At 39.4% G+C, this 20,403-nt stretch overlaps 1 protein-coding gene across 1 annotated transcript in view; it reads left to right on the top strand.

Moving 5' to 3' along the window:
- The window catches only part of CDHR1 (cadherin related family member 1), a 205,878-nt gene that overhangs the window by 117,038 nt on the left and 68,437 nt on the right, over nucleotides 1-20,403 (top strand). The window contains exons 11-13 of the mRNA XM_088463117.1: nucleotides 1,683-1,886; nucleotides 1,978-2,130; nucleotides 2,743-2,907. Of these exons, the coding sequence (XP_088319243.1) occupies nucleotides 1,683-1,886; nucleotides 1,978-2,130; nucleotides 2,743-2,907 (522 nt within the window). The remainder of the gene's footprint in view (nucleotides 1-1,682; nucleotides 1,887-1,977; nucleotides 2,131-2,742; nucleotides 2,908-20,403) is intronic.

Below are 20,403 nucleotides of genomic sequence, written 5' to 3'. Positions count from 1 at the left end.
TACCACCCCCAAATGCGGACATCCTGTCCCTCACTCTGTGATGGCTTTGTATCTGTGTACATGATTGCAGTGCGATCGTAATATTGTCTGGTGAACTGCGATGCATACGTATGCGCAATACCCACCGTCGGCCGATCTGCGTACGCTGTTGCAGTTGCGATCCATGATGAATCAGGCCCTCAGTGTATTCCAGCGTATTACTCTGCTAATAATAACAAAACGTAAGCACATTAGTGAGCGAGCCCTCAAGCTAAGGTTTTGCATTTGGTTTGGAAGATCACTAATGAACAAATTTTAAAAAGAACTGCAACACTCCTAAGCAAGTTTATATTATTTTAAACAGTCTTTGTTATGGTGTGTATTTTGCTTAGAAAGGTTTTTATTTATATATGAAGCACAACAATACCAATAACTGCATCTCCCCCAGATGTTAAATAGTACCAATACCTTCCATAAATGTAATTTACCTTTCTTAAAGATAGAAATTATAATGTGCAATATTAGTGTTATATAATATATAATGGTTCCTATGCACCCACAAATTAATTAATCTGTCTTAGTGCATTAGTAAAATGATGCTCCACAGCTCTGTACTCTCCAGTAGTCAACTGTATTCTTTTGTTAAATAAATAGGGGATATGAAAGGGCAGAAAGCAGATGTTTGATCCACAGTTTAATGTGTGCACATCTATATGGTATTTATAGTGAATGCACAATATGCAGTGTGTTTTCATTGCAGGAAATTACTTTCCTTTTGAAGTGCAAAGAGAAATACCTACACTTTTACACTATAATCCTCTCAAGTGCTTCAGCTGATATGATCACTAATGCCCAAGATTGTGTATTCATTATATAAAAAATATATATACAGTACGTACATGCTTAGCTGCCGTCTTTCTCTCAATAGATACAAATTTGCAGCAATACAGACACAATGATGTATTTAACTTGTGTTCTAGTTCATTTGACAAATTATGTTGATATATGCATTACATGTTCAAATAAAAAATAATTCGGTATTTACTGTAGCTATAAGTTGCAGCTCCTTAGAACTATAGATGTGAGCACCACCCTATGGCCAAATGTAATAGGGTGAGAGTTTTGAAAATGTGAGAGTTTAGTAGTAAACTCTCACACTATTTCATTAATCAAGTTGTATTTTCAAAACAGGAAAACATCTGGATGAGAGCTTAAATCGTGAGAGTTTTTTGAGTCTGAAAAACATGCGAGTTTACATGCTCTCAGACTCTATTACATTGGTCGAGTTTAAAAAGTGTAAGAGTTTATTACATTTGGTCCCTGGTTTTTGTTCTAAATCGTCGTCATGTTTTGGTTCTGACAAACCACCCTAAAGTGTTTTGGTTCAGTTTCGGTTTTGTATTTCTTTAAAAATTTATAGAATTAGCTAAAATCATGTAACTTGCACCTGTTTTTGTTTCTATAGTACTTTTAACATTAATGACACTCATTTCCAGTCATTTTTGACCACCTGAAATCACGAGTAAGGGAATTAAATGCAATCCAAAATATTCAAGATCTGAGTCTGGACTTGGTTCTACTCAGATCCCGAAAGGGATTCGAGCTGAGACACCGGGTGTGCTCGGTTTTCAGCAAATCTGAACCACTCATCTCTATTTAGAACAATGCATTCCTACCGTAACTTGTATCTTTTTCTTTACCAGGTGTCAGAACTAACCCCTGGAGGGGAAGTGGCAGGTCATGCATTAACAGTGGTGACCATAAGAGTAGTTGATCTAAACAACCACCCACCTACCTTCTATGGGGAAAATGGACCCCAAAACAGGTTTGAACTTACCATGTATGAACATCCACCAGAAGGAGAAATTCTAAGAGGACTTAAAATTACGGTTAATGATTCAGACCAGGTTAATTAACTTGTGAAATTCTTGCCACACACTCTATATAGCTGTCTCCAAATATTTCACAATCTTACAGTAATGTGTATTAACTTTACAGGGCGCAAATGCCAAATTCAACCTGCGCTTGGTTGGAGCTGGAGGGATGTTTCGTGTTGTGCCTCAAACAGTATTAAATGAGGCTCAAGTGACGATAATTGTGGAGAACTCTGCTGGAATAGACTATGAAAGATTTCATTTGCTAACTTTTAAGGTATAGATAATTCTTTCAATTTAGGTTTTATAAAATGCCAAAAAATTGTACCATGTCTTTTCTACAGTAACTCTGCTTCAGACCACCAACATTCAGTCTTAATGCTAATAGGGAGCCCACAACTTGGGTTAATGGTTTTGAGTTATTACTTTGTAATTAACCTTTAATTACACAAAAGTCTGTTAAAGAGACTCTGTATTTCTAAAGCTGTCCAAATAAATGTATTATGGCCAAATTGCTATTAAAAGCCATTTTACTTTACCCATTATGAATATATTGCAGATTTTAAGACTCGTAGTTGATTTCTAGGCCATAATTAAAAATTTGAATAAATTATGAGAAATCCCAATGGTACTCACTTTCTAATGCGACTGGTATTCACTTTGTAATGCGACTATTGAAATTTTTAAAGATGTTTTAATGAGCAGAACATTTCATGTCTGATCAGTAGGATTACCCAACTTTAAAGTTAGTTGCTCTATACTTTGTTTAGAAATGTTATATAGATATATAACTGAAGTCTGAGAATATTGTTAATATTTATATTTAAATTAACCTAAAAAAGTTTTCATGCTGCAAATTAACTTATTAAGTCTATTTGCATGTCTTCAGCTTCTAGCTATTGAGGTCAACACACCAGAAAAATTCAGCTCGACAGCTGATATAACCATTCACCTTTTGGATATCAATGATAATGTTCCAAAGTTTTCCTCTGAGTATTACATTACCAGGATTCCAGAAAACTCTCCTGGGGGTTCTAATGTGGTAGCAGCAACTGTAAGTACTCTTTATTAAATGTTTGTCTGTTTCACCATATTATTCCTACAATGCAATTTGCATCTTCCTGGATTGTAGGAATAATACTTTACTAAACATATTCAAAAACGATTTAGATCTTAAACCAGTTTTTGCACCGCTATCAGGTTCTTTATAAAATTTTGATAGGTCTTAGAAGAACACAAATATAACTCTCTCGTGTTTATCTTACCCTTGTCTGTTAAAAGAAAAGGCCCCATATTTGCTTATTTGTTAGTATGTGGTTATACATTACCAAAGTAAAGTATGTGATGTAGCGCACACCTGAGGTAAATCTCTAACTGTACCAAAATCTTTAATCAAACCAACGTCATAGATGAATTCTACATTAAAATAACATAGGTACAGTCAAAAAATGGAAATAATGTACAAACACACATTTATTTCAAATGCAATAGGTTACATAAGCGTAGTGACTTGGTCATATTTGTAACCACTTAAGCAGAATGCTGGATAGTGATTGGATCTTAGCAAAACTTTCATTATTGGGCATAAAGTTAAATTTGTTAGAATGGAGATAACTATTGGTCTGTGAGCGGACATCCAGTAGTACAAACGGTTTGTGATGTACAGTAAGCTGTAAATTGCTTCACCTGGGTGACCATACCGCTGTCCAATTTGCCCACATGAAGCATAGCTGGCTGCAGTTGCATCCCATGCAACCACATCAGTTAATTGGTTAAAAAATGACATGAATAACATGAAAAGATAGTATGTGCACTGATATTTCCATTTTTAAGTATAATGTTACACTAGTGGCTTTTATTTACATGGCTGTATAGCTTGAGATAAACTGCATAAGTTATAACTAATAAATTTGTTAGGGACTAGGTATGCATGTGACCAGAGGCGGGCTGGGCCAGGGGGCAGGGTGCCATCTGACCTCTGGGTCAGTATGATTTTAGTGCTATGGGGCCGCCAGTTGCGTTAGACACCCGGGAGACATGCAGAGGAGATTGCTGCTAGATCCTAATTAGAGAAATGACGTCTCTGACATTGCAGCGACATGATCGCTTTGGTAGTGCTGGACTGCTCCAGTTTTACCATCCATGTGAGCATAAAGGGGAATATTTTTTCGTGCCCGAAGCGTGGCGAGCGAAGCGAGCCCATGAAGGGTTATATTTGGCCCCCCATTCGGATCTTTGCCCCTCCCCCTTTGGTTGCGGGTCATGTGGGTGTGACACCAGAGGTCCTTTGCAGCACCTAATTCTAGACCTAACCATGCAGAGGATGCTCCTCGGCCACTCAGTTTGTGTAACAAGGATATTCAGTACGACCGTCCTTGAAGCCCTTGTCACAAACTAAGCAGCCGGGGAGTGTCCTCTGCATGTCTCCCGGCCACTCAGTCCTACCCCAATGGCACCTGCTCCACCTCCTGGGGCTCCCTTTCCATCTGCTTATACCACTTACTGCCAGCCTGGCCATCCCACATCAGCTGGCCGGACCGTCTCACATGAGCTGGCTATGCACCATCTTCCAGGATTTGCTTTCCACTATAGAATGCAATCCGGAAGCTTTAGGGTACAATCGCATTATTCTTTTTTTGGGGGGGGGATGTTTAATAAAGAGCTGTTTGTTTACATAGGAGAGTGCCACTGGTGTTCATACATACATCCATACATACATAATTGTACTGTATGTAGGAATGTATGGTTGATTATTTATAAATACAGTATATATATATATATATATATATATATATATATATTTCACAGGGTGTTTCTTTTAGTTTTTTTTAGAAGGCTGGGGCCACTTGCTTGTGTTGCCCCCCAGGCTGAAAGTTGCCAGCCAGCCCCTGCATGTGACTTTAGCTCAGTAGGGATCCATTGATCACAAACTGTGCATCCATAAGAAAAAACATAATTAGATGTAGCCCTAATCTTATACTGTGCAGTTGAACTTGGCAATTGGCAAGATAACAGTTTGTCAGCAGGTGGACTTTAAAGTTGATTAATGGGCTTTAAAGTTTATTAATGTCAGCTCACTTCATTGTATGATTACCTACTCAGAAGACAGTTTTCAATTATATATATATATATATATATATATATATAATAATTTTCTAAGGTCTGTCCCATCTCCAGCAGCAGTGCGAACTGGGGTGGGTGCTGCCTCTCCCACTGATAGAGCAATGAGACAGACTCTAGCCTAGCCAGAGAGAAGGACAACCTGCCCTAAACAGGCAAATATGCAGTTGTGGTATAGAGTTAGGACAGAGCAGTGCATGGAGCAGGAGGGAGAGGCTGGTGGAGCAGGACAGAGAGGGGAACGAGATAGGGGATAGAGGGGGGTGGAGGCTACTATAAACTGGGTAATACATGAATTATAAAGTGCATTTATCCCTCTTGTTGTCAATATACAATCAATGATCAAAGTTATTATAGGAGAATAGTAACATGGTAATGCTATAAATAGATGTTTCAGTGCCATGTTCTATATAAAACAATCTAGAAGACTTCATTCTTTTGCAAATAAATCTACATTCAATTATAATTAGAGATGAAAGAGTTTAGTGTACTAGAAACCAAACCCACTGAAACTTACCTGAACAGAGCCAATCTGACCCACTGTTCGGATCTCCCCACTATTTCCGGATTCCAAAAAAAGATGAAATGTCATCTTTCTGGTGTTGGAGCTCATGTTTTTTGGATCTGATATGAGTCCCTCCCACGGTTATTCACCATCATATGTCACAGGACCGTCGGAGGTGAAGGAGCTTAGGAGAGTGCAATAAAGCCGCAGACAGAGTTCAAGTTTAGTGACACTGTCTTTGATGGGCAGTGCCACCCACATCTCCCTAGATTAGTACTGGCTGAGCTAGTTTTTTGGATACGCAGTCAGCAAATCATTGGTTGTTTTTTTTTTAATAGTACGGGAATATTATATTACTAAGTAATAATAATAATTACAGTTTTTGTATGTGGTTTAAAAAAAAGTGTTGTTTTTGTTGAAAAAACTTCAGGCCGAGGTACTGTGTTTTTATTTCTAACACTAACAGTCAACAGTTCAAGGGCCACTGCCTTAATATTAACTGCACAGTGTGTCACAGTCGGTGGCTAGTTTGTTTTTGTTTAAAAAACTTCAGGCATTGATATGGATCATTACTATCAATCAATAGAACAGCAGGAGCAGCAACCAAGTACTAGCACTGCAGCTGCTGCCACCACCAGACATGATTTTACCACTTCAATGTAATCTACTAAGCCGATGCTCAATGGCATAGAAGGTTTCAGTCAGGGCATCTAAAATTAACAAACATATTTTACATTGCTAAATAAAAAAAACACCTCTAATAAAAGGGAAAGTAAAATTGGCAAAATGCCATACACTACATGCAGAGGCAAGGAAAGGCTTAGGCCTTGTCCTTTATTTGTGAGTGGCGGTTCTGCAATTGCTGTCAGTCAGGCATCTTCTTCTGCCTCATGTGACGATGCAAGATTGTCTCACTTTGAGTCTAGAATAGGTGTCAAAAAAATGAAAAGCAGAATATCAGTGGAAAAATAAGGTTAAGGCAGTAGAACAAACTGTGTGTCCAGAAACGTTTGTCCATAAGTGCTATGTTGGAGCCTGACTTTTCTGATACTGTACTCATACAGAAGTCTCCGTCCACAATTTCTGCACCCTCTGCCAATGTGGGGATGACCAGCACAAGTCAAGTAGATGCTGACCTAGAAATTGAGGATGCTACTGTTGAAGTGCAACAGGATGAGTGGGATATTTGTGTAGCTGTCGCTGGTGCCAATGAGGATCTTAATGAGGAGGATGTTTGTGTAAGTGAGGCACTAGTGAAAGTAGTTTTTGCTCATGATCAGAAGAAGGCCATTGTCATTCCTGGGCATAAAACAAAAAAATCCACCTCTTATGTGTGGAATTATTTTTTTTTGTCATCTTTAGCATTTGTAAAGCCACAATAAGTAGAGGTAGGAACTTTAACCATCTCACATCAGAGTCCAGCATCAGCTAGCTCCCTTCTCTCTGCTAGATACAAACACCTGCAATCTCCACCACCAACACCTTCATCATCAATAAACTCCATAATGATCGGAAGTAGTCCTGCATCTAATTTGATAAAGCTAGCCAAATCCTCCCCTATCCAGGATTCCTCAGAAGAATCCTAGAGCACTAGGCCTGCTGCTGCTGGGGTGGATCTTCATCCCAGAAGGGGACTAAGAAGACTTCCACTTGTAGTGAAAAATACAATTGATTGTTAAAAAATCCTTTGCTAGAGAAAGCAAGTATGACAGCCATCATCCAGTTGCACAGCACATCACGGATGCCATGACGGCTATGTTAGTATTAGATTTGCATCCAATATTCACTATTAATGCAGTGGGTTTTAGACCATTAAATGCTACCAAATGCCATCAAGATTCCACTTCACTAGAAAAGTAATACCCTGCCTGTACATGGGCATTAATAAAAATTTAGTTAGTCACCTCCAAAATGGAGTTGAACAAGTGGAACAGGGCAAATTAAAGATTACATGGCTGTGACAGCCCACTGGCTGGGTATATTGCATTCAGCAGCACAAACAGCAGCAGCATCTAACAAACGCCAGCTCATTCAGAGGCAGGCTACTCTCTGTATCACCGGCTTCTCTAAGAGGCATACCAGTTTCAACCTCTTAGAAAAACTTAGGGATGCCTTGGCAAAATGGCATACCCTGCTTGGATTGTCCTCGGGTTTTGTGATTTCTGATAATGCCACAAATATTGTGAGAACATCCAATGTTTTGCTCACATAATCAATTTAGAGGTGCAGATTTTTTTTTAAAATAACAGAGGCATGCAGGAGATGCTGTCTTTGGCTTGAAAAATGTGTGACATTTTTAGGGCATTGAGCAGGCATGTTGAAGATTGCAGCACCTAAAAGAACAGTTCAATTTCCCCTGCCACCAGCTGAAGCAAGAGGTAGTAACAATGTGGTATTCCATCCTTTATATGCTTCAGCGTGGCTGCCAGGAAAAAAACGATCTTAGCTTTCCCAAAAGACCCAGTGGTGATGCAGATGAGTCAACACAACATTTTGCCATCTGGGGGTATATTTAAGTTAAAATTCGAGTTTTCAGTGATTTTACATTCGATTTGCATTTGATTTTCATTTGATTTTGCCTTTGAAGATTTATTAAAGGCAAAATCGACTGTAAAGTCGAACTTAAACCGAATCCCAGTCAAATCCCACTCAAAATAGAATATCAGCAAACATCGATGATTTCCCATAGAAGAATATAGAATTCCCAGATTTACTAAAATTTTAATTGAAAATTGAATGCAACATTGAACATCAAATCCTCGAAATAATAGACACGCTTCATGCTGGTGATTTTAGCATGAGCACATGCCTTTTACACAGAAACATTCACAGATCAGTTCCCTTATTTTTTGGAAGCAGCAGGCAATGCAGTTCCACACCAAGTAGTCTAAATGGCGCCGGTTATTTATTTTCTATGTTTCTGTGTGAATAAACCAAGAGTATAGAAAGTGTAAAAAAAAAAGATGTGGGATCCTCACCTAAATGCACAACCAGCACTGGGCTATTCAGAGCTGGTCCTGGTTGTGAAAATACAGGGGGAAAAAGATGCAGGGTCTCCTCATGTTTTAAACAACCAGCACCAGGCTCAGTGACCCAGTCCTGGTTTTGCAAATATGGGGGATAAAATGAGTAGGGGTCCCCCGTATTTTCCAAAACCAGTACTGGACTCTTTCTAGAAGGGGTGCAATGCCACAGCCAGGGTATCCTTACACCGGGTCCCCTGGCCAAAGCATTATACCTGACCACTAGTCAGGTCTGGTCGGGGATCCCTGGGGAGGTGAACTCCTCAATAAAAGGGGTTCCCCCTCTCCAGGGGACCTCAGGCTTGGGCTGATAGCCTGTGGTTATGCCCGGCAGCCCAGGGCAGTGGGTGCCGAGTTGGTGGTGTAAAAAAATATAAGAAATAACATTGTATTTTACAGGAGAACCAGAGGTCCCAGAAGCTTCTCCTGTATGCTGACAATTGGAGAACCACAAGTACCAGCATGCGGGGCATTAAGGGCCCACTGGTACTTCTAGTTCACCTTTTAAAAAATATTAAAATAATGACAAGACTCACACATCAAAGATTTTATTTTTTTATTACATATTTGTAATTCAATTTGTTTAAATTTTAGTTGATTTTAAACAATGATAAAAATCAAATCCAAAATTGAACATTAGCAAATATACCCCCTGGTCAGGTTTAAAAGAAATGCCTAAAATTACTGACACCTCTACCGCGACTCCATCTGATATGATCATCATCCAAAAATGGTGGAGGTTTATTTAATGGTAGCATCCAAATATGCATGTCAGACAGTCCCTTTGACTACTGGGAGGTAAAAAAGGCAATTTGAAGGCCCTTGTACAAACTGAATTTACTTAAGCTGCCCACAATCCAGTGTGTACTCGGAAAGCATTTCCATCACAGACCTTTTCAGCGATTGGTGTAGAAGGTGTTATGTGTTATAAAAGCGGTCTGGCTCCATGCAGTGTGAGCCAAATTGCGAGTAAAAAAATAGAATGAGAAAATATATTGTTCTATTATTTGTACTGTTCTGGTGCACTGTACCCCTGTGCATTTATTATTCACATACATATAAAAGCCCTTTGAATTGCCTAAAATTAATGACACCTCTACTCTAACTCCATCTGACAGGGTCACTAACCAATGAATGGTAGAGGATTATTTTCATGACATCTTTCAATTTAGGCATGTCACAGAGTCCATTTGAATACTGGAAGGAAAAAAAATGCAATTTGTAGGCCCTTGTACAAACTGGCTTTGTGTTACTTAAGCTGTCCAGCCTCCAGTGTGTACTCAGAAAGAGTTTTTAGCACAGCCGGGAACCTTATCAGCAATCACCGTAGGAGGCTAATTTCTCAAAATGTACTGTAAATTCCACAAGGAAGACCTTTTAGCAGCAATTACATCAAAGTACAGAGACTTCTGTAATGGTGGATTCCAGTGGGGAGGAATTAATATATGTACACACTGATGAGTGTGAGGATGAGGATGATAATTATGAAGACATCTTGCCACTGTAGAATTGTTAGCTTAGCTGCCTTAAGCCATTATATGGGGGGCCCAAACAAACCAAGCACTTCAGCCACAAAAGTGGCAGTTCCTGTTGCTGAAGTACTTGAAGGTTTGTTAAACTGTGCATGTCCTTTTTAATATCCAACATTAGGGTGGGAGGGCCCAAGGACAATTCCCATCTTGCACCACTTTTCTTTTTGCTGTGTGGCAATGTTTCATAGATGTGCTATAAACTGCTGTGTGTTTGTGTCACTGCTCTGTCAGTTTGTATCTAGCCAGCTCGTTGCAGCCTTTGGTGTAAAGTGGATGAAAACAATATTGTGAGGTGGTCAAAATTGACAAGTGAATTTTGTGTTTTTTTGTCAACTTTTGTAAAAAAATACAAAACCAAAAACCAGTCATGGCATTCTGGCAAAACCAAAACCGAACAACGACTTTGAAACAAAACCAGCAAAAATAGTCTGACACACATCTCTAAAAGCAATATTGTGAGCTGTGAGGTGGTAATAATTGACTGAAAGTTACTGGTATTTAATGTTATTAATACTCTAGGAACAAAAATAGGCCAACATTATGTGATTCTAGCAATTTCTCTTGCAACTGGGGATGTCAGGAAAGAACTCAGCTTTCCTAAGTGACCCACATGTGATGCAGATGAGTCAACACAAAATTTTGACATGTGGTTGGGTCTAAAAGAATTGCCTAAAATTAGTGACACCTCTACCGCTTCTCCATCTGATATGGTCACCATTCAAAGAATGGTTGAGAATACAGTATTTTAATGATATCATCCACATAGGTATGTCAGACAGTCCGTTTGACTACTGGCAGTAAAAAAAATGATTAAACTGCCATCCTGTCTGTCACTGTAGTGCCACTTTGTTTCCTAGATGTGCCATGTTGGAAGATGGAAGTTGAACTGCTACATGTTTGTGCTGCCCACTGCTGTCGCTGTCAACCAGCTAGCTCAGTGCAACCTTTTGGCTTAAACTTGTTGAAAACAATATTGTGAGCTGTGATGTGGTCAAAATTGACTGGAAATGACTGGAAATTAATGTTGTTGAGATTTAATAATACTGTAGGATAATACTGTGATTTTATCTGTTTTTACCAATTTTTTTAAAAGTACCACGAACCAAAGTCCATAGGGGGGGTCTATGTAAAAATAAAAAAAGACGACAAATTAGAACCAAAATACAGGGGTCTCTAATTATAATGTATTATGTGCCAGGTTTGATAATTAATATTAGTTATTTAGCTCTGTAATGGAAAAAAAATAGAAATATACAAAGTTTTTGATAATAGTGTTTGGAACGCAATGAATCCAACCACTATAAGATTTTGGCAAAAAAATATACAGTATATATCTTTTTTTCACCAACTGTACAGCAAAAAAGAAGCAACTAAATACTTCTGGTAGTGTCACCTGTCTGCCAAAATATATTTAAAAAAATAATAATAATATACTGTACAAATACCAACCCTTCACAGTCTGATGATGTAAAATGTAAAAAAATATGATGATTTTGCTTAGGCCTTTACTCTTAGGGCTAATTTCAATTAGCCACAGGTTACCACAGATCCAAAACCAATGGGAGCAAATTTTTTTCTATTCAATCAGAAATCCATGTTATGTGAACACAGGTCTCAATAGGAGCCAAAACATTTTTTCCCTACTTCGCACCTCGTGAGTACAGCTGCTGCAAAGTAGGAAAGAGTGTTGGGACTTGGTTCTCCCTAGTGCTTTATAAAGTGATTAAAAGTTTTTAATTGTCAAATTACTTTTTTAAAGGGGTTTTCTTCATAAGCTGAAACATAGGTTACATAATGTTGGACAGGTATGTGAGGTTGTTGTATATAGGAGACACAAAATGTTAAACTTGCAGCTGTACATGTGTTTTTTTTTACTTTTTTATAAATCAAAATTACTTAAAACTGCATACAAATCACCTTCCAGGCACATTAATATACTCAAATGCTCCAAAATTTCTAAAGCCTTTAATCAACTGGAAAACATTTGCTTAATATCATTTATATAATAAAAAATGCAAAAACCAACCATTTAAGATCCCAAATACTTTGCTTTTGGTCACTTATTGCCTTCTATATCATCCTGACATCTTGTTGGCCACTTTTGGGTACCTCAGTGTGATTTACTCATACTTATCATGGGTAAAATCTAGGGATGTGTGCCGTCCCCTGTATTTTGGTTTTGGATCTGTATCTCCTTCAAGGTTTTGGATCTGGATTTGTTTTTGCAAACCACCATCAAGTGTTTTGGTTTTGGGTCTGGATTTTTTAAATAAAAAAATAGATAAAAAGTTTTAAAAACAGCTAAAATCATGTAATTTATGCAATTCAAAACCCGAGATTTGGATTTAAAATCCGAAGTACGAACCACAAAAAGATCAGAACTGCGACCCGGATTGTCCCAGATCTCCTCAGGAGATTAGAACCGCAACTCGGATTTACCCGGATTCATGAAATTCGGGTGGATTTGGATTTCTGGAGAACCGAATTGCACATCTCTAGTAAAATCACACCACATGCACACCAGCATCCCTCATCAACTTGAAAGACTGGTAGGTCAGTTTCAAGCTAAAGTGATCACTCTGGGAATCAACATGAGGACATGAGCTCAGAGAAAGCTAAAGGTAGAAGACTCAATACAGTGAGAAAAAGATCATTGATGTGAGTCAGCTAGGGGTGTCATGAAATAGGGTGTTGTGATAAGGGTTAATTATTCAGGTGGTCTTGATATGGAGTAGAATGATTTTAGAGTGGCATGATGTGGGGAGGAACAATAAAGTATAGTCTATAAAGCAGAATCAATATACAGTGTTTAAGAGGATCATGGCTGGGGTTGAGGATTATTAAAAAAATAATTAAATTTTACCCATTATTTTTTTTTTTTCACTTGGGAGATCTGCTATTGGATTTGGTGGACTAACCTAATGATACTAGATAAATAGCCCATGGTAGAATAACCTCATCAACTTGCTAACAACTTATTTTTAAAACAAGAACATGGCATGTATTTTTGTCAAGCCCTCATGTTTCTTGATTCTCATACTATTAACTTATTATCTTGCATTATGTCAGTGATGACATTTTTAAACAATGTTCTACTGCCCTCCATCAAACCTCCTGTTAAGTTTGATAATCGGCTAAGTCACTATTCTGTAATACTGTATCTCAGCATTTTGGCTTAAACACCACATGACCTACTTCTATTCACTCTGTCACTTGAAGACAACAACCCATACATCTTCTGTTAAACAATGCAATTTATGTGTTACATATTACTTGCAACATTGTTGCTGTATTCTTTGTGCTTACATTCTTCCTCAATTGTGTATTCTCTAAAACAGTTTATATTTTTTGGTACTGTGAAAGATTTGTTTATCTTCAATTTTAAAATAACCATGTTTACATGATTATTTAAGCTTGAATGAGCTACATGCAATGTTTTTATCTGAGATTAGAGGATCTACAGCTTGATCCTTGAAGCATAATCCTTTTAGTGCTGCTGTCTGGACATGGGAACGAGCTCAGACAGTGTATTTATTCAAATAACTCTTTAGTAGATTACTCCATACTTGCCTACTCTGGGCCTGATTCAGAGACGGATGTAATGCTAATAATTTCACAGAACAAGCAATTGTTTTCTAATGCACATGCGCGAACGCAGCAACGCGCAATGATTGCAATGTAATTGTGTTCGTACAGAGGAACCATTCACAAAGTGAGTGTCAGGTAGTCAGCATTTGGGGTAGTAATGGGGGGCAGTGGTTAAAAAAATGCAGCTGTGTCTGACAGTTTAAACGCAGTTGTAGGAGCATGCATAAATTAGCCATTTAGTTCTCCAGTGCAGCATGAGACCTCTCTGTGTGTCAGGAGAGTTGCAGTGTTTGTGGCTGGTCAGACCTTCCTTACATGCTGTGTGACTGCATGATGTGCGTCAATCATACTGATGTTTACGCTGTTGTACGTCAGACAGATATGGGAAGGCAGCAGTAAGCGTCCTTATGCTTGGCTATGCTTTGAAAGGCATTAGCATATTTTAGCAACTGTGATCTGTGAGAGAATGCACTTGCAGTTGCATTACCATCTGAATATGAAATCAGGCACTCTGTCTGATTGTCTTGGTGATTCCCTGAAATAGTTGTGATCTCCCTGAAGAATAGTAATGACCCTGATGCCGGAATGGGTTGCACAACACAGACATCACTGGTTCAAAGCACAGCCTCCTATTGAATTAGTTTTATCTTACCTCCACTACATATATTATTTTTATTACAAACATTTTCTATATACATAAATGCTTTGGAGCTCGTTTGCAGTTGGACATGAGCCAATTATATGACATTGCACACAGATAGAGCAGTATAAAATGTCAAAAGGGTTATAAAGTAGACCACCAGAACAGAGACGCTTTGTCGTGGCTGGCAGTTTACCATATATTGCAAATGTATACAACCAAGTTCTCTGCATTATTGTTATCAAGTAGAATGTAAATCATTTGCTGGCCTATTTGCAGTGTGCTGGGGGAAACTTAGTTTTTTATTATGATATCTATATCTAGATGATTGTTTACATGTTGATTGTCTATATTTAACTGTCAATATAATGTTCATATCGACCTCATGTCCAGGTCAACATTTTGACCATGACAACATTATGACATTCGACAATTTGGTGTTGACCTTATGATTGTCTAGTTTTTCATTATCAACATTGTGACTACATCCCCATCTGACAATAAAAAAAACATAAACCCCAGTGCTGCTACAAAAATCATCCCCAGATACCCCTGAATTTTTTCTATTACTTATTTATAAACAGTTATTTATATAGTGCTCACATATTCAGCAGAACTTTACAGAGAATATTTTGACCTTCATATCAGTCCATGCCCCAATGGAGCTTACAACCTATGTTCCCTATAACATGGATACACACAAAAATAGTAGGGTTATTTTTTTTTGCCGGCAGCCAATTAACCTAACCTCATATTTTTGGATTGTGGGAGGAAACTTACACAAGCACGGATACAATGTACAAACTTCACAACATTAGGGCAAGGGTGGGAATCAAACTCAAGACCTTAGTGCTGTGAGGTAGTAAAGGTAACCATTACACCAGACATCAAGCATCCCTGAATATCCTGAAATCCTGGTCATGGCATCAGACAACCACTCTTACCTCTGACTTGGCATCAGATAATGCTACATATCCCTGACAAGGATCCAGTCACATGCTTGACAGTGACCATGTTAACATTCATAATGTCATGTCAATACCACATTGTCAACATTAGAATGGTGCAACTGGCAAGAGGCACCATGTTGACATCCTCAGAATTTGGACATGTTAACAGTTATGCACCTCTACAAGACTAAGGATTAGAGTGGGGGTTAGAGGTAGGGATTAGGGTTTGGGGAATCATACTTACCAGAACTGCTGCTCAGATGTCTGCACCATTGCTGTACAAGAGACTGCCAGGAACCAGAAGATGCGGTCAGAGCTGCTGCAGCCGCCTGGACCAGGTAAGTGATCATTAGACCACGGGGGATATTTCAGTAGGTTGACATTTTATCATGTTGACATGTTATCCTGTACGAGTGGATATGATGAATGTCGACCTGATGCATGTTGACATGATAAATGTTGACCTAATATACCACACACACCACTGACATGGCATCAGGCATTTCCAAAGACCCCACACATGGCATAAGACATCCCCACAGAGCCTATACATAGCATCAAATCTGCCCACATGCCCCTTATATGTACATCAGGATTCCCCACTCCTTACCATTAAATCTTCCCTATCATAAACCCTCACACTAAGAGGTATATTTACTAAAGTGCAGGTTTCTAGAAGTGGAGATGTTGCCCATAGCAAGCAATAAGATTCTAGCTATAATCTTCTAGAAGTTGCTAGATATTAAGTGGAATCTGATTGGTTGCAATGGGCAACAACTCCACTTCTATAAGCCCGCACTTTGGTAAATAAACCCTTTACTGTTTCAGCTGCACTTGGATGCTGGGGCCTGTTTTTGATGTCTGCCATTGGAGCCAGCACAAAGAAGTGGGAGGCCACCCTTCGCTCCTCCTGTGTTGAAGACTGGGGCTGGATTTGGATGTGGTGGAGCCCACTACTTCAGTCTGCACAAAGAGCTAGCAGAGTACACTCCTTCCTTGGATGGTGGAACTGGACTAGGACACAACTGGAACTCACTGCTGGAGCTCATGCATAGTGGTGGGAGGGCACATTTTTCCTTTAAGTCTCATGACATGTCCACAGCAGGTACATCTGACTCCTTCCCCCTGCGATTGCTTGATAGCACAACACATCTCTGCCATCCGGGAGCAAAGTCGGGATCCACATCATGCAACCCCATCAAAAGGTGGTCATAACTCACAGTTTGAGAACCAGTAAATACAGTAGACTGCTCTTTCAGTCTGTTTCCATTTCCATTGAATGAGTTTAATAAGTTTTTAAAATCCATACTATTTGTCACTTAATACTGCCTTGAACTTGTCAAGCACCATTAAATGAAAATGTATTTAAAGATTGTGTGGGTTTTATTTTTTAAATATATAGTATAAGAACCCTTTTCTGTTAAAGATGCCAATCTTATTAATGCCTTCAAAGGCCCAGGATGAGGAAAATGCATACTGTTGTTTATGCCTTCCTTTCATATAGAGGCACCAACCCAGTGGTAACTGGTCCTATTTGATTGGGACCACATATTCATGGGGATAAATTTACTAAGATTCGAGTTTGGTTGAGATTGCAATCTCAGGTTAGTTTAGGCCTGTTTTTCATCTCGCAAATTTACTAAAGACAAAACTTGTGTGAGTTTGGGAGAGAGTTTTCATTTTTCACTGAAAAACTCGGGTGAGATTGCAAACTCAAATCAACTCACCATCGGCCAAACTCTGAAGTACTTTTCATGAAAAAGATGCAACTCAGGAATTTACCAAGAATCGAGATTACAATCTCGGGTGAGAATGTAGCAAACTCGCAGAGAAATTAAAGTTTCAAATAGACCACCTCCTGAGCTGCGAGTTTTGCAGAACCATACACAGATCAGTGTGGTTTGTGTATGTTTCTGCATGTGTAGTTAAGAAATATTGATTTTATACAAAAAATTAAGTAGGGGCCCCCAAAAGCTTTGGGTGGGCCTACCTCCCACCCAAAGCTTTGGTGGTCCCCACCTCCCCTGAGATTCCCTGGCTTGGCCTGACCGGCTTGGGGTGAGAATGTTTTGGCCATGGAGATCCGGTAATAGGGTCTGCTGGCTGTGGCATTACACCCCGGTCAGTTTGGGACCGATGCTGGGTTTAAATATAGGGGGACCCTTACGCAATTTTACCCCCCTATATTTAAAATCAGCACTGGACCTACAGCCAGGTGCTGGTTCCTAAATTATGGTGGAACCCTACTCGTTTTGTTCCCCATAACTTTTGGAACCAGGACTGGCTGACCAGTCCGGGGCTGGTTATGGCTTTTGGGGGGTACCCTACATCATTTAAAGAAAAAAAAAATAACCCTTCTTTTACAGGTAAAACACAAGCAGCTTTCACATATCTCACTGACATGTGCAGGCTGCTAGCTCAGGAGAGTTTTGCAGAGAGAACACACTGCTTAGGTGAGTAATCTCATCTAAACTTGCTACTAGGGGGAGAAATCTCGATCTGCTTCTCCATTGGAAAACTCACTTTCAGCTAAACTCACTTCTTAGTAAATTTGCGAGACAAAAAATGGGAAATTCACCCGAGATTCGGCGAGGAAAATAGAGATTACAACAAAAAAAAAAACGACCAAACTTGAATCTTAGTAAATTTACCTCCTGGTCTCCATTTACAGTGGAAACCAGTCCTAATTCTGGCTGGTTGAAGTGAAGGATGAATTTTGTTTCATTAACCTTACTGATAAGTGTGTGTGTGAGAGAGAGAGAGAGACATATCTTTAAAATATAAATTAGAGTGCTAAAGATGAGTCACACTCATCTTCAACACTGAAGGATGTCACACAAGTAAAATATATATATATATATATATATAAATAAATAAAACACTTCACCTAGCCTCCGTCAATAATAACCATTGGTGGGGAGCAGGGGAGGAGGCTGGGCTGTAATATCGCCTTCACAGAAACTCACAATGTTATGAGGGTTTGGGGCCAGTTTCCCAGAGACTATCATATGCTCAGTAAATTCTGGTAGTAAGCCAGAATCGACTGCCCTGCCAGAGAGGGGGGCCCAAACAGAGGCTGCACACGGGCCCCCTCGTCTCTTAAAATGTCCCTGAATGAAAGGAAAGAGGGTGGTGGAGGTTGGAAAGTCCTCTCTCATTCTCATCCTGGCAGCCACCTGGTCGGCAGTACCCTCATTTGAAAGATGATATGCGTCCCCAGTAATTTTCTGCAGTAAGTTTTCATAATGGTATGCCTTGTATAATACATATTCTTAAACATTGCAAGCATTCAATTCATAAACTACCAGAAGAAAAAATGAAATCAAATTTCAAGTGCATGTTTTAATAGGAAAAGCTAAACATAGAATCATGCTTTCTGCTGTTATTGAAACAGAGTAAATTAAAGCTAAAATAAAAGAATTTCTTGTTGTTCTTTACAAACAAAAATATATAATACTACACATATTTGCCTTTAGTTCACAGCTTTGTACTAAAAAAAGCCAATGTTTGCAATATGTCCTCTGAAAGAAACAAGGAACAATTGTGTGGCTTACTGCATACAAAAAAAAATATAAAAAAACACCCATAATTGTGGAGTTTATCAGGATTATTTGACTATCATTGTTCTTAGGGCCCGATTCAGACCCTCTCACTAGGCTGCGTTCGCACGCAGCCTGCCGGTGTTTGCAATGTGTGCATGCGTATAAGACACAGTGCACGTGCGCAAACCAGTCCATGCGATCGTGAAGCATTCGCTCGCAACGCATAGACACCTCGCTAGATTGAGTGACAGGACAAGCCATTTGTGGGTGGTGATAGGGGGTAGTCGATGGAAACAGGGGTGTGGTGGTGGTAGTCTTAGCGCCGTTTCAGAGGCATGCATAATTAAGACACAGTATCATAGTACACGTCACATAGTTGAATTACACACTGGAGCACTTGCAGTGCTTACGGCAGGGTATGGTCAGCCAAAAGTGCTGCGTACACTTCCAATGCTACTCGATGTTACTCATTGTTGCATACACTTCCTGGAGATGACGTGGGAAAGTGGGAAACTTAAGACAGACTGGTGGGCATCTAAATATACACCGAGATCGCTCGCCAAGACATAGTGGGCATGCTAATGGCTTGCCGTGCGATCGCAGGATTTGTATACTTTGGCTGCGTGCAAATGCATCTAGCAAGCGGGTGTGAATCGGGTCCTCAATACTCAGAGTGTGCACCTGTATTCTTTCTCCCCTGCATTGCACTACAAGTCTCAGAAAGGTAGCACCTCTTATTATGTTTAAAATTTGGGTGTGCAGTCCAAGCCACATCCCCCTTTGCACTATATTTGTGTATATATTGTACGCTTGAAGGCTGAGACTCCTTCTGCTGGGAATTTGCACCCCACCCATCTGACCTTAGGTGTTTTTAATCATCTGCACAGGTTCCTACATTAATGTCTACATATTAGAATGGACAATATTATAGGTAAGAGAAATTTACATAATGTGTTAGTATTAGGGATGTTAGGGACCAGTGGCGGCTCCAGAGGTGGGGCTGCAGCGCAGTCCTAAATTTAAATAGGTGAGCCACACAAACTGCCCTTTCATAAGCTGCGAAACATCTCCGGCTGGAACTCACTGACAGTTGGTGTTGCTCCCCTATTTGAATTTTGGACTGCGCTACAGCCCCACCTCTGGAGCAGCCACTGTTAGGGACCCATCTTATGGGGTTCACCTTGATGCAGTGGATGGGCAAACATTTTTGGCCAAACTTATACTAAGAACCTCACTTAGGGTATATTTACTAAAGTGAGAGTTTTTAGAAGTGGAGATGTTGCTCATAGCAACTAATCAGATTTTAGCTATTATCTTCTAGAAGTTGCTAGTTAAATGTTAAGTAGAATATGATTGGTTGCTATGGGCAACATCTCCATTTCTAAAATCTCTCACTTTAGTAAATTTACCCCTTATACTCCATTTAACTGTAGAGTTTGTGAGGATTATTTTGAGTATCATTGTTCTTAGTACTCAGAGTGTATGCCTGTATTCTTTGTCCCCTGCAGTTTACTACAAGACTCAGCATGGTAGCACCTCCTATTATATTTAAAATTAGGGTGTGCAGTCCATGCCCGCTCCCTGTTTCCAAAATCTGAAAAGTAGCCAGTCATCGAACGTACCTAGGGTTGGTGTCTTAGCAGGCTGGAA

This window comes from Taudactylus pleione, unplaced genomic scaffold, assembly GCF_031769625.1.
Source record: "Taudactylus pleione unplaced genomic scaffold, aTauple2 ptg001314l, whole genome shotgun sequence".
Taxonomy (NCBI): Eukaryota; Metazoa; Chordata; class Amphibia; order Anura; family Myobatrachidae; genus Taudactylus; species Taudactylus pleione.
This window is presented reverse-complemented; position numbering and strand designations above follow the sequence as displayed.